Source organism: Embiotoca jacksoni, unplaced genomic scaffold, assembly GCF_022577435.1.
Source record: "Embiotoca jacksoni isolate LCO1_2020_lvr unplaced genomic scaffold, fEmbJac1.0.p SCAF_4, whole genome shotgun sequence".
NCBI lineage: Eukaryota > Metazoa > Chordata > Actinopteri > Embiotocidae > Embiotoca > Embiotoca jacksoni.
This window is the reverse complement of record NW_027185392.1, coordinates 9,328,475-9,350,581: the sequence shown is the minus strand read 5'-3', so window position 1 is coordinate 9,350,581 and position 22,107 is coordinate 9,328,475. Positions and strand designations below refer to the sequence as shown.

At 43.7% G+C, this 22,107-nt stretch overlaps 1 protein-coding gene across 10 annotated transcripts in view; it reads left to right on the top strand.

Moving 5' to 3' along the window:
* The window catches only part of nfixa (nuclear factor I/Xa), a 114,403-nt gene extending 93,095 nt beyond the window's left edge, over window positions 1-21,308 (top strand). For 5 of the 10 annotated variants that reach the window (XM_069168495.1, XM_069168494.1, XM_069168496.1 and 2 more), the window contains 6 exons: window positions 288-362; window positions 4,984-5,112; window positions 8,324-8,493; window positions 10,349-10,496; window positions 12,802-12,890; window positions 16,367-21,308. In XM_069168495.1, coding sequence (XP_069024596.1) covers window positions 288-362; window positions 4,984-5,112; window positions 8,324-8,493; window positions 10,349-10,496; window positions 12,802-12,890; window positions 16,367-16,381 — 626 coding nt within the window. In that variant the 3' untranslated portion in view covers window positions 16,382-21,308. The remainder of the gene's footprint in view (window positions 1-287; window positions 363-4,983; window positions 5,113-8,323; window positions 8,494-10,348; window positions 10,497-12,801; window positions 12,891-16,366) is intronic. The other 5 variants (XM_069168502.1, XM_069168499.1, XM_069168498.1 and 2 more) reach the window with 4 other exon arrangements.
* The last annotated feature ends 799 nt before the right edge of the window (window positions 21,309-22,107 follow it).

Genomic DNA, 22,107 nt, shown 5'->3' with positions numbered 1-22,107 from the left:
CCCTTCTTTATTCTCCCTCCTCAGTAATCCTACCTCATCCGTCCTACGACCCAATAACACCAAGAAAAAGAGACCCTCTCTTCACTTCAAGGGTTCATTATTTTCTCATCCTCACCTGTTGATGATCATGAACACAGTTTCCCTGATGTTGTGTCAGTTATCGGTCACTTCCATACCTAAATGCTCACTCTTAACTCTCTTCCCTTCCTTTGTATTCTTTCTCTCTCTCTGTGTCTCTCTCACTCTTCCCCTGTCTTATTGTTAACAATACCCTTCTTCACTTTCAGTGCAGCACCATTTGGCGAGTGTGCAGGAGAGGAAGATAAAACATGAAAACGATGGCGTGCAGTTTCCTTACCATGGTTAGAACAACATTGATTACACTCATATATATTTGCTATTTATCAGCCTTTATGTAGCTCCGTCATCCCTGTGTGTGTGTGTGTGTGTGTGTGTGTGTGTGTGTGTGTGTGTGTGTGTGTGTGTATATATATATGTACATGTAGATATATATATATATATATATAATATATATTTTGTATATTTCTATGTATTGTGTGTTTATGTGTGTTTGTATGCAAGTTGTACAAATGTGGTAAAGACAAGGATATTGCGCCAAAAATGGCACTTTTTTTGTGTAATAGTTTCAATCATGTTAAGTTGTAAACAAATTCATGTCATTGCTGCTGATCAAAGTTGGATTTATTGACAATACATTTCCTGTGATATACGGTGGCAGGATTGCTAAGGATGATCCAGTTTAAGCTTTATTCTGTGTGAAACATGAGGAGACAAGTAGCTCCCCTCACGTCCCTGGTTTTATCTCTGTGATGTCAGGTCAGTCGTCCCAGCGACACCTCAACTGACTGATGTCACCAGCAGGCATATTCACTTGCTGTACCAATTCAGAGTCCCACACACACACACACACACGAACACTTGCTGCACAGCGACTTACTCACGTAAACACAACACAACACACACACACACACACACACACACACACACACACACACACACACACATACACCTATACCCCACACAGTGCCTCACACACTAACACAACCCTCCTGACGTGCAGACGTTCACACGTTGAAACACACATGCTTATCATACTCCCTACCCCTGCAGGTGTTCAGGTGCCTGCCTTCTCCTCCATCTTTCTGTCGTGCCATCCCTCCCTTACCTCAAATCCCTCATTAAGACGCTTGTGTGGATCAGAGGTGTAAAACCCTTCCTCCTGCTCCCGAGCTCTCCACTCAGCCCTCCGTCCCTGTTTCCCTTCTGTCTAATTGAAAACGTGTACAGCAGGAAGGACCCTGGGGAGGGAGAAACATGTCAGAGGAGAGAAGGTGGAGAGAGAACTACGAAATTAGGCAAGTGGGTGGTGCAAAAACGAAGAAGGGAGAAGAAGACTTTGGTGTACTCAAATGGTGATAGTTAATGAGAGAGAAGGGTTTTCAGGGTGTGAACTAGAGGAGCTAAGAGCCTCAGTTAGGTTTTGCCCCAGTCTACTCTCACTCGAGCCTCAGCGGCTGCTCATCTGCTCCTGCTCCACTTAACTGTAAATGTAATTAAGAGGCTGTTCATCAGAGCCACAACAGAGGCTCCTGCACGCCTTAGCGCACCAGAGCCTCACCTCCCATCTTTCTCTCTCTCACTCACTCTTGCTCTTATTCTCTCTCTTCCTCTTTGTGTAGCCCCCCACCCCCAAACCCCCCCATCCAAAGTGCAGCACGCAGCCTCGTACACCTCCTAATGAGTTTGGCAAACGGGTGTAGAGTAGCATGCAAATCTGGACCCTTTACCCAATTAATTTACAAAATCCAAGTGAAAAATTGGACAGCCAAAAGCTTTTGTAATTGTCAGCCTTTTTTCTAGGGGTTTAGAAATAAATTTAAACCATGGCCAGCACAAAACATTTTTCACAGTCAAGATAAACCAAGGAAAAAATTTGAGATTTATCGGTATGGCAGAGCAAGGAAGCAGGGAGTAGAGACTGTGATTTTGATATGATGTGTATCTGATTTTCAAAGAATCCCACCTGCCACTAGCAAATCTCATCTGGGAATTCCTGTTCAGGTGGGGGGTATAAAAACAAGCACACACACACACACACACACACACACACACACACACACACACACACACACACACACACACACACACACACAGGGACCCCACAGGTGCACTGCACAGTCGGTCCATAGCACAGTCTATTCCTGCTGACTCCCTACATGACTAACAGAGCACACACTTCCAGTGACACACACAAATGTACAAAGATGCATTCATATACACATAAATCACACAGTTACATTCAGATATAGACACACCAGATTTCCGCACTCATATCACACAGTCAGACACACACGCATGCACAGCTGAAGCATGGTCCCAGATGGTGTTTCCGTGTGTATGTAGCCTTGGGATCCATGAGGATGCTGGAGACATCTGCTCCACAGGGGCGCATAGAGGTGGGGGAGGTTAGCGGAGGCAATTGAAACAACCATGATTTCATATTAGTTCCAAATGATTGTGAAATTTTCCTGAGACACCAGAGACTTGTGGTGGTGGTGGGGGCCTTACTTAGTGCTGGGAGTTAAATGTTACAAGCCCTTAGAGGGACATGGCTGGACTTAAGGTTCTGGACATATGTGGTTTAAATCACTGGAGAGAGAAGAATTCCCCAACTTTCCTTTACTCATTTAAACCACTATCTCCTGTCTTTTCCAACTCTATGTGAGCGAGTGTGTGTGTGTGTGTGTATGTGTCTGTGTCTGTGTCTGTGTGTTCTTTAGAGGCGCATCTGGTGGCAGGCCTGTTAGTGCAAAGAGACAGAAGGGTCATCATGGGAACGCTTGATTGGTTGCCAGTGAAATACTAAGGCTTGCCAGAAGAGGAAAACAGTGCAGTTGTGGCTCTCACACACACACACACACACACACACACACACACACACACACACACACACACACACACACACACACACACACACACACACACACACACACACACACACACACACACACACACACACACACACACACACACACACACACACACACACACACACACGTTAGCCAGATCAGACAATTGCACACTCTCAGAAGTACTGAAATATTGTCTTTCCACTCCCTTGCTGATAGTCACGGTGCTCTAACTTCCTATATGTACAGATGTCAGTCTTCATCTGATCTTCTCTGTGTTTCCTGGCTTTGAATTTTACACGTAAGATTCATTTTATGCTTCCAAAATAGAAGCACATAAGACTGCATCTCTGAAACCAAAATGGTTTAATCTACAAGGTTGTAGTTTTTGCACTTTTCTCCAAATCTCCATCTTTCCCAGCTCTCCCCTCCGGTGCCTTCCCATCTTTCAGTCTCTGCAGAAGGCTCCTATTTCCACCTTTCTCCCACCAGTGTGACAGTGTCATAGCAATCACTGCTAACTGCTGGTGTCAGAAGTAGGATTGGGGTTGTTTTCATGCTTGGAATCTGTCTGACAGTACAATACGCCCCCAGACTCCCGCTACAGTTGGAGTGAGGAGGGGGGAGATATATGTCTGCTAAAGACATAAATGGTTCACACATATTCACTCCCACCTGCTTGATACTTAACTCTTTCACACAGGGAGGGAAGGTTTTACACGCCCCCACACTCCCATAGACTTTCTCACGTCTCCAGCTGGAGATCTGAGGAGGAATCGTATTTAATGCCTGTTTGATGCGGAGGGGCCACAGAAATAGACTACAAAAAAAACAGTCAAAAAAGTTTAAAAAGAGAAAAGTATCACACCACTCACTGGCGAGGAAGATTTAGAGGAAGAAGTTTGTCTATTATTTCATCAGTTAAATGTGCAGGTCTTTCAAGTGTGTTAAGATGTGTGTGAGTGTGTATGTGTGAGAGATAATAACCATATTTAACATCTTATGACATTCCAATTTCATACATGTTGTCAGAGCAATGCAATAAAGAGAAAAGACGCTGCTGCATTTTTCACAGGTTCTGCTTTGCTCTCTTGCTCCTTTGCTCCCTCACATATTTTCATGTCTCCCACGTTCTTCTCGCCTCTCTTTTTCTTTTTCTCTTTCCCTCTGTCTCCCCTCTCTGTCCGTCTGCTTGTCTTTCGCACTCAGCAGCTGCCGTGTCCATACTGTACAGTGTGTGCTATTTCTGAATGAAGCTGTCTTCTCGTGCAGCCAGCCTTGTGAGCTTCGCTGAAGCCAGACCACAACTAGCAGACTGTGGCTGTATGGTGGCCATGCTTGTACACAGTGAAACCTTAAAGTTGGCACCTGAAAGAGAGAGAGAGAAACAGAAAGAGATGAAACAGAAAAACATACTGTGGCACAGTAGAGATTATTAATAGGTACAGATGTTCTTTGGCACCCAAACAAAGACCAGATTCAGTTTGGATTTAGCTTCTTTTTTTTTCTCCTTTTTTCCTTTGAAGACATGCTCTTAGGTTATAAAGTATTGCTCAGTCTGTATTATATGACCATAAAGCTGGGAGTTGGATTCCTACAGTATATCTCTGAATGAATTATTACAACCTAGCTAATCACAAAACCCCACGATTAGCGGTCAAGATTTCTTGGGTCTTTTGAACATCTTTATGCTTTCTGATTGCATCATTTACAGAGTCCTCTGCCAGACTCATTGAAACTAACAGGACTCAATGGCCAATGGCCAAAAACGGACAAAGAACAATACACTGCCATCAACCAATGAAACAATTACAGCATTATTATTATTACAGCAATGACACAATTAAAATGAACCAATTAAACAATCTAATCAGAAAATCGTGATTGTTCAAGTCCCCTTCCGTAAAAATCAAATTGATTTTTTTTTTTAATTTTTTTTTTTTTTTAGTGTAGCCAATCAAATAAGCAACATTTTGTTGATTAAAACCACCTCTCTCTTTTCCTCCCTCTTACCCCCACTTTTTTTTTGTTCATCCCATTTTTTTTTCGCCAGGACTGTCCTCGCCTGGTTCACTTAAGAAGCCGGGGAAGTTTGATTTCAACGCCCTGACTTCCCAGACGAGGTCCCCCCGCATGGCGTTCACACACCACCCGCTGCCTGTGCTGGCAGGAGTGAGACCAGGTGAGAGCCCTGCCATGAACCCAACAACTCCAACCCCCCCTTTAATAGTCTGAAAAAGAGAGAGAGAAGGAAAGGTAGTGTCAAACTTGATCCTAGATTGCCAAACTCCTCTGGAGACAAAATAAATTCTACAATCGTGTACCTGAAAATGAATATATTAAACGTACTTGCTGAGAAGGCAAAAGAAAAATTTCCAATCCTACAGTTGCAACTGCTGAGAAGCAATATGCCTGCAGAGATTCACCTGTTCAGTGTTACTGCTATCATCATGGCTTGGCATAAATTCCTCTCTCTCTCTCTTTCAGCCTCTCTCCATCCATCCATTTTTACCACCATCTTTGTGCCTGTGTTTTTAATATTGTCATTGCATGGTACCAACGCTGCATCCATGCCTTTGTGACTGATTTGCCTCACATCTTACCGCTTCATGCATTTGTTGTGATGTTCTCGGAAGTCAGTTCTTGCATTTCAACTGGCAAAGCTGTTTATTCTGATATGATGACCTTGACTGGGTGTGTAAACTTACCATATGGAGCAATCAGACACACTGTCTGAAGTGAAAATCTGAAAATTCTTTATTATAAAGTAAAGAACAAGACAACAAAGAACCAAACAGAGGGCCTCGCTTTGCCATAGTGCATATTAGAGTCAACCATTACTTCTTTTTGTGTGTTTTTTTTACTTTTTACATTCAGACACACCATCTCAGGTGTATTTTTGTTCTTTGAAAGTGTTTGGTTGTTTGTTCTTCATTTAGATTTGCTTGAGAGCAAATACAGATTAGAAAATGAGTACGAAGAACTAGGTATCTGAACAAACACACTTGCACAGATGTACACTGTAGTGAGTAAAATCCTCGAAGTAAACTCCACTGTTTCCAAGGTCTTGTTTCAATAGAGGCACTAAGTGCTCGTTGTCCTCAGAAGAGCTTTTTGGTCCTATAGGATAACGGACATGGTTTCTTCATCTCCAGTCAGAGAATTCCCAAAGTCTCTGGGATCTCCAGTTTGCCAACTAGTCTCTGTAGACAGGTCTCACTTTTCAAAGGAATAAATATGTCCTCCTCTCTCTGTCTCTCCCTCGTATTCCATTTGTCTCTCCAAGGGATGGCTTGGTCCACAGCCAAACCCGACCTGCCATGTAAAGGTCATTTGGACTCAGTGCCCTCAATATTGAAACGTATTGAATTTTACTTGCGGAGCTCCCCACAGTATATTTAGAAAATAGAGTCCTGACTGGATCTCACACCATTACATCATATTGTATATCTGCACAGAACAGTACTCTCAAGACCCCAAAACACCTGATTAAATTTTGAATTGATTTCTAAAATGTGGTCCTGTGTTGTACGTGAAGTGTGAGGGACTTACTCAGCTTTCTTTGTACCCAAACTAACTTCATACTCTCTTCAAAGTGTGTGTGTGTGTGTGTGTGTGTGTGTGTGTGTGTGTGTGTGTGTGTGTGTGTGTGTGTGTGTGTGTGCGTGGACGGTTGGCGAAGAGGTTTCATGTAATAGGGGGGCTATAATGAGACAGTATTCAGAGATTGTGTCTTGGTATATTTGTGCATGTACACAAGGATACACACATGTGTGCATGTGTAAATTTACACTCTTGTGGAGGACTCTCTGTGCTAAAATGGCTGCCATCCAAATGGAATGTCCCTTGGAGGCCTTGGTTCTATAAAGAGACTGGAGGATGATGGGAGGGAGGGAAAGAGAGAGGGATGAAAAGAGAGATGGGGGTAGACAGAGACAGAGGAGAAGCAGTTAGTAACCATGGCTTGCATTGGAGGAGTTGATGCTGTTAGCTCTTGTTCTATAGGTCTACTGAGTGTGGAGGTTTCGGGGTAGGGACAGGATGGTTTACGTCCTGTTTTTGGCTCCACACTGACATGGATAGCTGCCAGATTGACTGTTGCCTGATTATACTAGTCTGGAGAGTCTGCCATTGTTGCAGCCATTACATACACACACACACCAATTTCTAGAAAATGAGACGTGAAAGCTGCTACATACATAGCAATACATTCATACAGACAGACTGCAAAAATGCATCAAGATACTGACACAACCTTACACAGAATTCACGTGCACAAAAGAACACAGACACAGTTACACAAAAAAAACCAGGAAGTTTGAACAAACACAGACACACACACATTGCAAGTACAGTATACACAAGAGATAGTAGGTGACAGACATAATCACAGATGCTTGTTCGCCAGGCTCCCCTCACCTAGCAGCTTGCCTCTTTAGTTTGGTGTGCCAAATTGCCAAAGCCATAGAATCACAGCAGACAGGACAGACACTGGAGCCTAATGTGTGTGTGTGTGTGTGTGTGTGTGTGTGTGTGTGTGTGTGTGTGTGTGTGTGTGTGTGTGTGTGTGTGTGTGTGTGTGTGTGTGTGTGTGTGTGTGTGTGTGTGTGTGTGGCTGCCTGGCTGACTGACTAATGTCTCTGGGAGGTGTTTTGTGGTCAGTTGGGAGCAGAGGGGAGATTCTCTCTCTCAAGCTTCAAACTACTGGGCAGAACCGCACAGCAAGGATATGCTGCTGATTGATTACACATCACTGACAAGCAATAAAACGAAAGTGGAAAAACCCAGTGTGTGTGTGTGTGGCTCCTTCATACCCTTGTGGTTTGTGTATGTGTGGGTGAGACAGAGAGAAATGAAGAGGGAGCAGAAGGCAGAAAATACTGTACACACATGCGCGTGTATGTGGCTGTGAAAGTGTGTGTGTGTTTAAATGTGTGGTGATGCCAGGCTTACCAGAGGTACAGAAAAATGTAGTAGGCTGATTTATAAAATGAATGGGACCAGATGTTGCCCAATAGCCAGGAATAATACCAGTCATTTGTAAGCAGAAACAGTTTCAGTCAGTCAGCCACAAGAGAATGCCACAGCTATTTTCTGTGTTAGGACAATACTAGGCCTAAACAGCAACCTGGTCTCTGATGCCAGCTGTCTCTGTGCTTAGTTAAAACATATGCATGTCTTAAATATTGTCATAGGTGTGCATGTTAATGTACTGAATATCATAGTGTGTAAAGAGTTATGTATGCTGAGCATCTGTGCTGTGTTTGAGTAGAAATATAATAGAATGACCTGAACCTCATTGTATTTTTTTCCACTTTTGGTCTCCCTTCTCCTCATGCTTCTCTTCCCCTTCCCCCTTTCCATTTCTGTTTTCTATGCCCTCTTTTTCTTAGGGAGTCCCCGTGCCTCAGCCTCAGCCCTGCACTTCCCTTCTTCCTCTATCATCCAGCAGTCCAGCCCGTACTTCACCCACCCCACCATACGCTACCATCACCACCAGGACCCGCTTAAGGAGTTCGTGCAGTTTGTGTGCACCGATGGCACAGGGCAGCCCAGTGCACAGGTAAGTGGTCTGTAGGTTCTAGCAAGGAGGCGGAGGTGATTGGAGGATGCTACACAACAGTAGTTTTTAAGGAAAATGGCTAAAACAGAAAATGGACACTGATTTGACAGTTTATTTTTGTGGATAATGAAAGAAAGAATACAAAAAGAAGAAATTACTGGCTCTATCTTTTTTTTTTTATCTTATTAGTTAGATATAAAGGTGCAACAAGCTCAATTGAGCCAAAACCTGCACATGTAGACATTTTTATGAAGTGAAACAACCTGGGAAAGTTTTAGGGCCAACCCATCAACAAGGAGGAGGCAGCCACATGGGCTTTACAGAAGAAAATGATCGGGGAAGGAGCCAAACCCTATTTGACTCATCACAGGTTCAACATGTAATATAATACCTTCTCCCAAAGACAGATAGTCGGAGATCTTGTCTGTCAGATGGGTACAGATTGAGGGAGGTAGGAAAGAGGTACAGGTCATACGGTGTGTATGGGCGAAACATGCAACTGCCAGTGGATTTACTATAGAGAGGCAAGGCTGCAAACCTGGGGAAGACCGAAAGGGCATTTGTAGACAGATCAAAATTAGAATTGTGTTAGAGTTAGGTATCCATGGAAGAAAGCCAAAGACGATATTTAAGATGACAGCTGCGTTCCAGTGGTCGTTTAAACAATCCCTGATTGACCTGACCATCTTTAGTGCCGTTCCTTTACGCTTAACCAACTATTCGCTTTCAAGATGCTTGTGCGCCTTTGCAGTCTGCTTTGCGATCTGAAATTATTCTCTCTGCACAATGCACGGTGGAAGATTAAGTAATGTATAACTAACCAACCAAAGAATATATTTATACAACATTCAAGTGTATGAGAGGAACATATTGTGACAAACCTCAGAGTGCAGGGGGAATGGAAGAAGAGGTACTGAAACACAGTGGACTTGAGATGTAGCTAGTTGTGAATGAGGAGAAAACTAAATGCAGAAGCTCGTGGGGGCACAGAGTGGCTATTTCTGGGCTTTTTGAGGTGCTGTGGACCTAATTCAGTGAAACATGAGTGAAGGGAGATGCCCCCTTGAGGACCCCAATAACATGCCCACACTCACTTGTGCTGAAAACTACAGTTTCAAATATCAAAACCTAGTATTCAGCTGACTGTCAACTGGCCTGACAGGGATATTTCTGAATTATTCTGACACACATTCACTAAGGTGCAGAGTCGCACTGTAAACCTCTACTGTAAACTTGGCCTTCTGAGCAACTTTGAATCCACTTATCAAGCCCTTTTTCATGTCCTATTATCCTTTGTTCTCATTACTTCACACACCAAAGACACAGTTTCATTTTTAAAACTGCACATCCACTTACACGATGCACAAACACACACAGATATCCTTCTCACACTGCTGATTTTCTTCCTTTTTTTAAATTCTTACATTGCACTATAACTACTTCCCTTAACAATCCCTCACTGTCCCTCATGGACAGCTACATTTTTCTTTCCCCCTTTTGTGTGACAATGTTCATCACAATTCCACTTCTTATTTACCTCACTACTTTTGGCCAACTGTGATATTTTGTTTGTTTTGTTTTAAAATTGTGTGTCTCCCTTGTCCCTGTGTGCAAGTGTGTATGTTTCGGTTTGTCTAAGTGTACTTTGGTTTAATAGTGTGGATGATGTCTGCATTAGGATAAATGAGTCTATGTTTGTGTGACTTTATGTTGTGTGTGTGTGTGTGTGTGTGTGTGTGTGTGTGTGTGTGTGTGTGTGTGTGTGTGTGTGTGTGTGTGTGTGTGTGTGGCTCCCTGTACACTGTATATTTCCGGGGTGTGTCCTGCTCACCCTGTCTGTATGGTCCATCTGCAGCCTAATGGAGGTGGCCAGAGCAAAATGCCGGGCTCCTTCCTGCTGCCCCCGCCACCCCCGGTGGCACGCCCTGTGCCCCTCCCCATGCCCGACTCTAAAACCATCAGCACGCCCACTGACGGGGGACTCAGCTCACCCGCATCTCCGTGTAAGTCACCCCCCCACTCCCCTCCACAAACCCCCATTAATGCCCCAGTCTCCCCACAGACTTTTCACAGAGGCCAGTCCCAACCGATTTTAGGCCCCCCATAGGTTGGTTAGCTCTTAGCTGGCAGCAGATTTATGCTGTTTATATCCCAATACTACGTCACGTTTGGTAGGCTTGAACAAATGTAGCCATCATAGAAGTCCCAGCGTTTTTTTGTGCTGTACAGCTACAGTGATACTGAAAAACCACGTCGGGGCTTCTACAATGGCTACTGCTGTAGGATTTTATAGTTTAGTTGGTCGTCTGCTTCCAGTACGGTTGCAAATCTGCTCGGTCAAACACTCAGCAGCCCCAGGAGCTTCACTCCTGTTTCATCCATCACCTTAGTGACTGTACGCCACGGTACTGTACTGTACTCTACTGTACCAGCGAGAAACAATTTTGTCAAGGCAGAAGCCACGCCTTTGCCAAACCAGAGATCCTCTTTCCAGGTCTTCTGTATCTCTTGCTCTGAAGCTCAGTCTCCTTTTCTCTCTTTTCGTCTTTGCAAACAGACTCTTTCTTCCACACTTTTTCTTTCCTCAGAATCTTTTTTTTCTCTTTTCTGACTCTGGTGTTGGGTTTCCAGCTAGCACCACAAGAGGCAGTGTAGTTTCTCTCCCTTCTTTTTGATGTGTTTTGTAGTTTGGGGGAGCAGAGCAGAGCAGGGCCCTGTGCAAGTTGCCTCTGTAGCTGCAAAGCCTTTGATCAACACAGACTTTGCATGTCTGTCTGTGACAGTGGCAAACAATTTACCCCCTTTCTCTCATTTCTTTTTTGATTTTTTTTCTTTTATTTATTTGATATATTCTCATATCCTCCTTTCTTTGTTTCTTTTTCCTTCATTTCTCTCTTTTTTTTCTTTTTAAGGGAACAAAATTAGGGCAGTTGGCGTGGACTCCAAAAAAACATCATGCCCCACTTTACCCACCCTATCCCCTCGCCACTTTCACACAAATCTCACAACAATTAAAAATTGAGAGCAACAAAAACATGAAAATCACAGTATACAAAGAACCACCCATCTCTCTAAACATGAATGATCAAATCTAATCAAACCTGTCTAATTAGCTCTATACTGGGGGAGCGGGAGAGAGGAGTGTCATCAGAGAGTGGTGAGGCTTTGGTTGGTTCCTCTCAGGCAGGTGCAGTGCGAGAGTCGGGCCATGGGAGAGGCACACCGGGAGGGGGCACTGGAAGGAGCAACCGGGGCAACTTCTCCTCCTTTTGTTTTAACTTTTTCTCCTCTTCCTGTCCTATCAACTTTTCCTCCCCCCCCCCTCCTTCCAACTCTCTCAGATTAACGTGTCACTCTTATTTATTTATATGAACATCTATATAAATAAATATCGTACTTTCCGTCTTCTTTTTTTTTTCTCTCATCCCGGTTACTGTTATCAATGTATTTTTTTTCTTCCCCCTCTAATTTTGTCTCTGATTTTCAAGATATCTTAACTACAGTCATGGAACACACGCACGCACACACACACACACACACACACACACACACACACACACACACACACACACACACACACACACACACACATATGCATATGGTACGCTCTCACCCTCACTCATGCATCAGTTTCCAGCCCTGTCACTGTCACCCCCCCACATCCCCATCCCCTCAACTCACTCAAGTCATGTGCAGCCAAGGTTCTACTCAGCCGTCATGTTGGAGTCCAATGAGCACAACTGCCCTAAATTTGATCCTGTGGCATCATTGAGTGGTGTCACTCTGTAGCCAAGATGCTCCTCTTAACCTATTAAATGCAAATGGAGCCTTGGTTACCATTGGTGATGAATACAGTTCCTCCATAGGTCACCCACTTATTAAATCCACAGTGAATCCTTGGTGGTTTTCTGTGATCACGGTGGCTTATTATCGAGGCCAGGGGCTGCTGAGGAGCGTCTGTGACTAACAGCGCAGCCATATCTGGGGGGAAAAGCTTCTCTATGTTAGCATTACGTATTACAGACTGCATGCCCCCTGCTTAATCACAGATTTAAGTGATTAGGTAAAAAAAAAAAAAAGACAATAAACCACCCCACAACATGAACAAATGTGACTAATAGGGAATCAGTATTCCTGACCCTTACTGTTGTTCCCAGTTATTCATTTGACAGTGATAGGTAGCCCTAACAGGTTTATATTATATTAAAATACATAGAAAATGATTAGAGAGCATCAAACTCTACTTTGAGCTGAGTGTGTATGTGTGTGTGTAAAAGCATGTACACACTTGTATCTCTCTGTTTATAGCATACTCCACGCCAGGCTCCACAGCTCCCAACCGGTTTGTCGGCATCGGAACACGGGACAACTTTCTGAATATCCCCCAGCAGACTCAGGTACCCCGCCAACCTCCCTCATTTAATTAACATCCACATATCCACCTCTCCCTCCTCCTCCTCCTCCTCCTCCTCCTCCTCCGTTTTATGTCTTTTTCTTCCTTGTCCCTCATCACCCACCGCAAGACTAACTCCTGTACGTGGATGCGACTTTCCGAGCGTGCTCGGGCTTAAACGAACAAGCATGTTCAGAGCGAAGGCCGTGATACGGAGGCAATACTCAGACAATGGCTCTGCATTGGCAACATGCTACAATCTGTGATTCAGCCCATTACACCAGTGATGATCGGCAGAATATTTTGTATAGCTATCCACAACTGTTACTGCATCAGGACTTCAATATTTTGACCAAACTATGTAAGCTCAGGGTTGACCTGTCAGCTCTTCCCATCGTGTCACTCTTTCCTCATCAGGAGCTGAAGGTTGTTTAGATGAATCTGTTGATATTTATGCTCAGAAACTTTTAGAAACGATTTTATCTCATTCTAAAAGAATAATCTTGAAGATTTTAATTTTGAATAAGTCTCTGTTAAGTCCCTGCCTCCCATTGAGGTAACACAATGGTGACTTAGCCTGTGGCCCACTGATGAAAGCCCTTGCATTAGCATTATCTTACAACTAGCTCGGTGTCAGTGGTGACATTCCTGGGAAAAATCAGCCGCGGGTTTCCATCACCCAGCAGTGGTTGTTCTGCCACAGACGGTAAGCGGAGCTAAAGCAAAAGCTTTGAACTGACTGATGTCGCTCAGGACACATTGTTTGAATCTCTGGGAAGTGAAGTTCAAAAGCACAGCTGCAGTTACTGCATATTGGCAAAGGTGTCGCCAAAGAGAACGAAACGGAGGTCTCCGAGATTGTTACTTTAACACACAAATATCGTCCATACGTTTTTTTATTTACATATTCAGCTCCATTGGAACAAAGTGTTGCCCATCTATCAAGGCCTTTAGTTTCAGTATTGGTTTACAGTGCCTGTACCACAGTAGTTTCCCCACAGTTAATGTAAGCGGTGCCAGTTAGTTTGAGCTCCAGCAGTGTTGATTTATCTCTGCTTGGCCCCACAGTGTGTATTAGTGCAGCGTGTGAGGCCAGTAGTACACTACATTGTGGTTTCAGCTTTGGCTGCGCTCTGCCACTGGGCTGCAGCGTCTTGGGCCTCCTCCATCACCAACACAACTTTTCTCATTAGGGGCTAACCGCACCTGCCTGCAGCCAACTCGGCTCTCCTGTCCTCCCCACACATGGAAACAATCTGCATTCCTCCTCAGCACAGCTCTGCTCAGCTGCCTCTCCTCCGCCACCCCCCCCCTCCCAACCCCAGTGCATTAGCAGCCCACCCTCCCTCTCTCCTCCTGCTGCTCCCTTTAGTATTTTCAAGCTCCCCACCTGCACCACTCTCCTACAGATGTAGCTCTGGCACTGAGGGGACATCCAAACACTATCCAAATGTGTGTTAGAGCGCATGCATACACACACACACACACATATGCACATACACTTCAACTCTGTGCCAAAACTCTTGCCCCTCATTTTCCCTCCTAAAAAAAACAACAGGGCTTTTACAACAGCTTACATCTGTTCAGACTGCTTATTATCTCGAACTATTGCCTATCAAACATTATTGAAAAATGTCCACATTGAGAATTTCTGCCGGGTTTACAGCAAGCACAGCGAGATCTTGGGCATTCGTACCAACTGCTCCCAGTTAGCTGAGCCTAGTAGGTCAGCAACGGCCTCAGCCAGAGTGAGTAACGGAGGTCTCTGCCTATCCTGCTGTTGTCTGGCATATGGCGAGGTTCAGACGATGGCCCTGCCAGCCCGCCTCGCTGCCTGCTCGCCAACTAGCCAAGACAGAGGGAGAGAGTCTTCCCACTGCTGTCAGAGCTATAAGCAGAGAAAAGCTGGTCTAAAGAGCTCTCTGGTGGCGGAACCTCGGCTATGCAGGAAGAGCGAGGGAGATAGTGGAGCATCTACGAAACAAGTAAGAGGCACTGAGAAAAAAAGGAGGGAAAAAAGAGAGGGAGTTAGTTGAAGCTCGCTGCACTCCACAGTCACGTCCCGGCTGTCTGGTTGCTGCGGGCAACCAGACATGATGTCATAGGCAGTTGAACTTGGACTTGAAGGGGGGGGGCTAGAGAGAGGAGGGGGGTCACTTTCCACTGCCAAGCATTACTTTGGGAGAGCCGGAGTAAGAGAGAGAGGAAAAAAAAGAGACGGGTTAGAGGAAGTTGGAGCCAGGAGGAGGAGTTATAAATACTAAAGGAAGGCCTAGGTGGTGGAGGGTAGATGGAGGTTTAGGGGGGGGGACTTTCTCTGGGTTTGCTCGAATGGGGGACAGCAGAAAGTTTGCTGTTAAAGGTGTGGTGAGTCGCCGCTCTCCCCGGGCCGAGGCCTGTGGAATGTCAGAGGCAGCCAGAACAGCTCGGCCTGTGCCAAAGCCTCCACTCTGCCCTCTTATCAAACTCAGAAACTGGATCCCTGGAGTAGCTGCGCTCAGTAGCTTTACAGTGTAGCCTGAGACCACTCTTGCCCACGGAGCAGAGACATATCAGGAGGATCGCCTTACATGTAAACTGGAAGCGCATGACAGAACAGCACATATAGCCCTGTGTTTGCTCATCGGAAAGCCGTTCAGGTCGACAAAAAGTGCTGCTTTAATTCTATTTGTAACTTACACGACTGTTTTTGATGAGTAAAAAAAGCCTGAGTCAGCCTTCTCAAAAGCAGCAAGTGGGGAAGTTGAGGTTGTAACTTTTTCAACGCTCTATGGGACAGCTGAACTCAGCAAATACTGTAAGCGAGAGGGAAAAGGAGGGGTAGGTGGCCCCCTAGTGGAGGAAGTATAATTCACACTTGGGGTTCTCAACCTGTTTTGTCTGATCCATTAAAACAAGTCAGTGTCTTCAAGCATCCTGGCTGTGAACATTTCAACCAAATACAAGTGGGTTTCTTTTTATATGTCTGAAGAGGTGAAATGATCCAGTATTTCTCTAGAAAAAAAAAAGACAAAGATTAGAGAAATGTTTTTAAAGATAAATATCTTTTTGTGTTACAGAAATATGTTTTGTTCTGTTTCCTGTTTATTACCTTGCTGCCTCTCAGATTTATCTGACGATATCTTGTGGGGGTCTTGACCCCAAGTTTGAAAGCACCTATTCCACTGAACGTTTGTGGATCTGCACATGACTTCTTCAGCTGAAAGCTTTGATCCATACTATGATCAAAAGTTGTGTAAGATGCTGATTTGTGTTCATACCTCCCGTCTCTTTATACTCTGTCATGTCTCAGCACCTCTACCTCCTTTTTTCAAACCCATTTCTTGTGAATGAATGTGTCTGTTGGGAGGTATTTTTCTGTATTCTTCACTGCACCCTGCAACTTAACACCAACATGACTCGAGCCTGAATCGAAATGTAAATTTGGTGATGGGGTTTAAAGACTAAAAAAAGCACATTTCTCTTCTTTTCTCTTCACAGTCCTGGTTCCTCTGACGAGGCCTCTCTGAATCAACAGCTAAAATTGTGTCATGAAAATTGGAAATTTGAAAAACGAACGTCACCACTGATAAAGAACAAACTGCTGACACTAAAGGGTCTTTCTCTCTCGCCAACACTATTTAAAGTACTACTACAGAACCCGAAAACCCCCCCCTACACTGCCCCAAGAGGACTCCCAACTCAAGATTTGAACAGGAACATTCGTCCCCGTTTATGCAAGAGGCTTCGATGAGATCGAGTGGACAGACTCAGAATGCAAGGAGGAGGAACTGTCTCACACACACCATGAAATGTCAGAACGTAAACACAATATGGCAACCTGACAAATGACCAATTATACATTTGTTGTTTCTTTTCTTTTTTTTCTTTTTTTTTTTTCTTATATATTTCTTTTTTTCATTTTGTTGTCTCCACAATGAAACTCCATGCATTGGCTGGGAGATCCAAAAAAAAAAAAAAACGAACAAGTAGTGGTAAAAGGTGAAGTCGGATGTGCAAGTTGAAAAGATTGCCACCCACATTGCACGCCTCCATATCTGTGTATTTCTCTGCGCACCTCTCCTCCAGGTACACGGCCCCACCCCCACCTGACACCCAGCACCCGACACACCCCACCTCACCCCACCTGGAGCTGAGTGCTGCGTGATCACGGTCAAGACCGTAACCACAGCCGCATACCTGTGTGTCGCCACACTCTGCTGCTCGATTCGCTCAGTCCTGAGACGCTTACATTTCCGATTGGCCAATCATGGTGACACCATCCAATGGTGTGACATATATGCACTAAGTGGCTGGTCTTTGTTTACCTGTCAAAGTATCAGGGTGTCCTGCTGTGGGAGAAGCGATAGCCATGAGGCGAGTGTGAGAAAGCGAACACACGACAGACAGTCATAACACTAACTCTTCATGTGCTCTTTCGTCCCCTCACCTATGCACTATTATTTTTTAATAAGGGATGAACGTATTGCACATCGATGGTCAGACGAGCGATCAGAGAAGTGAGTCGAGGCTGGCTGCCACTGCAGGCATGGGGCTGTGCTAACATTGGAGTCGAGGCCCTGAAACATGCAGCACTCATACACACACATGCACACACGCATGCATGCTCGCAAACAGTGCATGCAGACCATCCATCCTCTATGGAACAGTCTGTCACACAACCACTCATATCATCATCATATTATTCATAGACATGGAATTTACAGAAATGTACACACAGCATCAGCTTCATATTATTAGCTTTAATTTTGTTCGTAGGTGTTTTCTGCAATTTCTTTCCAGATTTGGTTTTGGTTTTGTCTCACCTGGATTGTTTTAAGCTTCTTTTGCATGACATAACATTTTCCTTTAGTTTGCAGTAACATATTAAGTATCATGCTTGGATTTCAGTGAAACAGTAACAGCAGTTTCTAAAATCTCTCACATATAGACAGCACAGTAACAACAGCTCATCACATGCATCCCTTGCATTGCTTCACCCTGCATCCCTTAGTCCAGTCACAGGAACACCCAGAGGAGTACAAACACACACACACACACACACACACACACACACACACACACACACACACACACACACCGAATATATAAAATGTACACAAACATCACCAACAACCTGACATAAAATAATAAAGGGAAGCCTTTATATTTGGTTCTCCAAACTGCCTTTGTTAATGGTTTTTCATTCATTTAAAATATGTCTTTTTAATTTGAGATATTTTTCTATGTAAATGTTCACATTGAAATCACTGTTGGTATTATTTTCATCATGACACAATCCAACAAAAGCCGACCTCACAAAATAACTGGACTGCCTAGCTGTTGGTTCTGTTTTTGCAGGGATAGTAAAGAGAGCTGAGACCCAGTTCTCAGCCTCTCTAGTGACATTAGCTCTATGTACTAAAACCATATATCAAGACTATAACAATATATGGAAGTGCCTCTGTATTCCCTTCATGCAATTAGTAATAAACTTGACTTCAGGTTCTCTTCCCACATATAAGCTAAAGCTACAGGGAAAGGTAGCGTTGGTGCATGTGGAAACTATTGGCCTAGTACAGATCTTTATAGAGGACTGCAAACTTTTTTTTGTAAAGACAGAGAGAGAGATCCTATACATATATATTTATGATATATGCTCCTTTTTACTTTTACTACATGGGCTTGTTGGCAGTCTAGTTATTTTCTGACTCCCCCCTCCCCCCCCCCAACCCGTTTCAGTAACTTCACCTTACTGTTACCAGTACGAATCAAGCGACACACGCCATCGCCATCTGCAGCGCAGCATTATAATACCTAGATGAACATGTCAAAAATCGACAGTAGGTTTGAAGAAAAAAAAAAAAAAAGTTTGTTTTTTGATGGAAAGTATTATTATTGAAAAATATGTGTCGATTGAGCCACGTGCAATGCATTGGGTAGATCATTGTGTTTGTCTGTTAGAGATTTTTAAGAAAGCTAAGAGAAAAGAGAAAAAAAATGTATTTGTTTCAAGTCCGTAAGCTCCGGGACTCTAAACTAGAGGGCCATGAAAAATCCTAGTCTTTGTAAGTTGGGGGTATTTGTTTTTATTTCCTTTGTCTCTTTTTTAATGTTTTATGTGTAATCATTTGTTTATAAAAATGTGGGAGGGCTGAAGGAAAAAAAAAATCTACACAACTTCAGAAAAAGAAATCTATCATCAGATGAGAACTAGTGCTTTAACACTATAAAGTACATTCAGAACTATTATAAATGAATGAACAAAAATAACAGACCATTTAGGAAACAGCATTATTCCTCTCTCTATTTGTATTCTTCTATTTGTATTGAGTAAGGGGAGAGGTTCCTACTCCTTAAGGTTGTGACACAAAAGGCATTTTGGTTCAACCTTTAGAAAAGAGAAAACAAACCTATACTGTCAAGCCCAATAAACTCTGCAGATGACTTACCCGTGCACTGCCTGAAACTCACCAGCAAAAACAAAACAACCCCTCCCAATTTCATTTTTATCACATGCATTGGCATTAACACATGACAAGGTCCTCCCTGTAAAGCGGGACATCCTTCACATCCAGAGATCTTTTTCTTCCCATCATCATCTAAATGTGTTTCTGAATCTAGAGCTGGATAGAGCTCAGTAGGTTGTGTTGAGACACCTGAAGTGGAATGATTATCAAGTTAAGGCCCTCTGTACAGATAACAGAAACAACAGAAAAAGGGGGGAGAGGGGGGGAAGTAGCTTCTAATCAGGCATTAATATGAGGTCTGAGTCATTTGTGAAACAGGCAGCAAGGTGAGCCTCTCCCCTGTTCCACCCCCTCCTCTGTAAATGACTCTTATAGTGCTTGTGCTGTAGTGTATAGTTTCCCAGCAGTTAAAGGTTGTCCCTTGAAAGTGCCTTTTGTTCACAGACTCCATTTTGTAATCCAGATCGCCCTTTTTTTTTTTTTTTTTTTTTTTTTTTTTTCTCGAAATGGCCTGAGGTAGCAGGTTGCCCCTGAGTGCCACAAGGAGGCAAAAGGTGGTCACCCATTCAGTGCTCAGGGACAACTTTTACCTCGGGCTTCGAAATGAATCCCCTCCATTGTTCCTCCCCTCTATCCTCTCTTCCTTTTCAAAGCTGTATGTGTATATATATATATATATATATGTATACAGTATATACTGTATATACATATATAGTACAAAAGGAAACTGGTGTGAATTAGTTCTTTACTTTTTATTGATAAATGACAAAAAAAAAAAATTGAAAAGGCAAAAAAACTTGTTCTCGTTCAGCTCTTGCTTTTTTCTTCCCCTCTGTCTCCACTGTCTGTTTTCTCTTAGACACTGGAGTAGTCTGTAACTGTGTGTCCGTCACTCTGTCTCTCTCTCTCTCTCTCTCTCTCTCTCTCTCTCTCTCTTTCTCTCCGCTGTTGGGAGGGTGAAAAAAAAAAAATATTGCCGAAAAACTTTTGTCTGAGCAGAATGCAGTTAGCTCACATGTTATTCTTGTCTGTATGCTTCACATTGTATTACCATACCCATCTTCTTCAGCTTCTCCATTCAGCAGCTAATGTAAGTGAACAAATTACGCTGACGGGCTTTTGGGGGTGTCCTTGGGTGGGTTAGGAAGGGACGGCAGGGGTTCAGGGGTTTGGGTTGAAGAGGTATATGGAGAAGATGAATGGGGTCGAGAGGGCTGAACGAACTGCTTTGGGAAGTTGGAAAGGGGCTGCTTGGAATAGGATAAGAGTTTTGCTCTTCTTTTTTTTTTTTTAGCTATTTATATTTTGGCTTTGTTTTATTCCCCCTTTTTGTTTCCTTTTAATTTGGATTTCTTTTAGTATTTGCTATCAGGGTATGCTGTCGTTTAGGCTCCCTTTGAGGACGCCTCGGACTGTAAAATGAAAGCTACAAGCACCTTATCACCGGACTTGTCCTGCATGAGGCTGAAAGAGGGGGAGTTGCATTTCCAGGAAAAATCCCACATCCATTCAAACCAATCTTTTAAAGTGAAGTATTTGTTGTTCATGGGTGGGTTTCACTCAGTGAAGCCCTCAGCAGTATTAGCCATTTACAACACATCAACCAGATAGATAAAAGGCCAGCATGAACCTGATCGCTCACATTTTTGAGGATTCGGGGAAGTCCCTCCATTTTTCTCCTCTGACCACCTCATGCTGGATCGCTCCGTGTCTTTGTTCTGTTGTTTATTTTGTTCTTTATCTTCTTAAGTGTGTATGGTTATTGGTGATATAGGCAGCACCCTATGCCCCCTGACTCCCATCTCTTTTATGCCTCTGTCTATACCCTCAGTGCAACACCACTTCTTTGTGAGAACACCCCCAGAGCTCTAGGTGAAATGCATGTGTTAATTACAGTTTCTTTTCCATAAGAAGAAAAACACAGTTTGAGAAGAGCAGCACCTGATTGAATAAAAAGGATGTTCTTGACTGTACCGTCTTGGTGTGACATGTCTTTCTTTCCATGGGCTGATGCCGAAACAAAGATTCTGCTCTGGAGCAGCATAATATTGTGCAATAACCAAACGATATAGCAGATATAAGAATCACTAATACCGAATAAGTGAAATCAAAATAAATGCACAAGGGAAATAAAAATGTTAAGACTTCTCCTGTTGTGCCCAAATGGAGTTCTGCATTGTGATGTGCACAGAGCAGGGGAAAGCTAAAACCTTCTTGAATACGTATTCCAAGATATGTTGCTTTATAAACATCATCACCTGAGTTACACACGTGTCTGTGATGCTTGCGAAATCTGCAATTTCACCACTGACATGAGCAAAGAGTGCACTTCAAATTTTGTCTCACACGCTAAATCAGCTAGGCTGGTGTTCCCAGACCTAAATTCCCTGTGTGAATCGATAAGGTCTGGCCCAGCTCCATTTGGAATCGTTTCCAGTCGTTGCCGTAGACATCCAAGGTTTCAAGACCTTAACGACAGCAGAGACTGAAGCTGTGTGAAAAAAAAAAAGCCTGCGGTAGCCAGGCTAGAAATCGGGTCCCTGGAAATGCTTCAGAAAGCCTACGGCAATGAAGCAATGAGCCTGACGATGCGTTTTATGGGTGTTATGGTGTTACGCACTGGAAATTCATCCTCCGGGGTCCAACTGTCAACACCAAGTTCTACCGTGACGTTCTGAGGTGTCTGTGGAAAACATTCGATCCAAATGACCCTGAATTTGGCGCAGTTGCACTTTAGTTCTCCAACATTGGCGAGGCACCCGCTCACAGTGC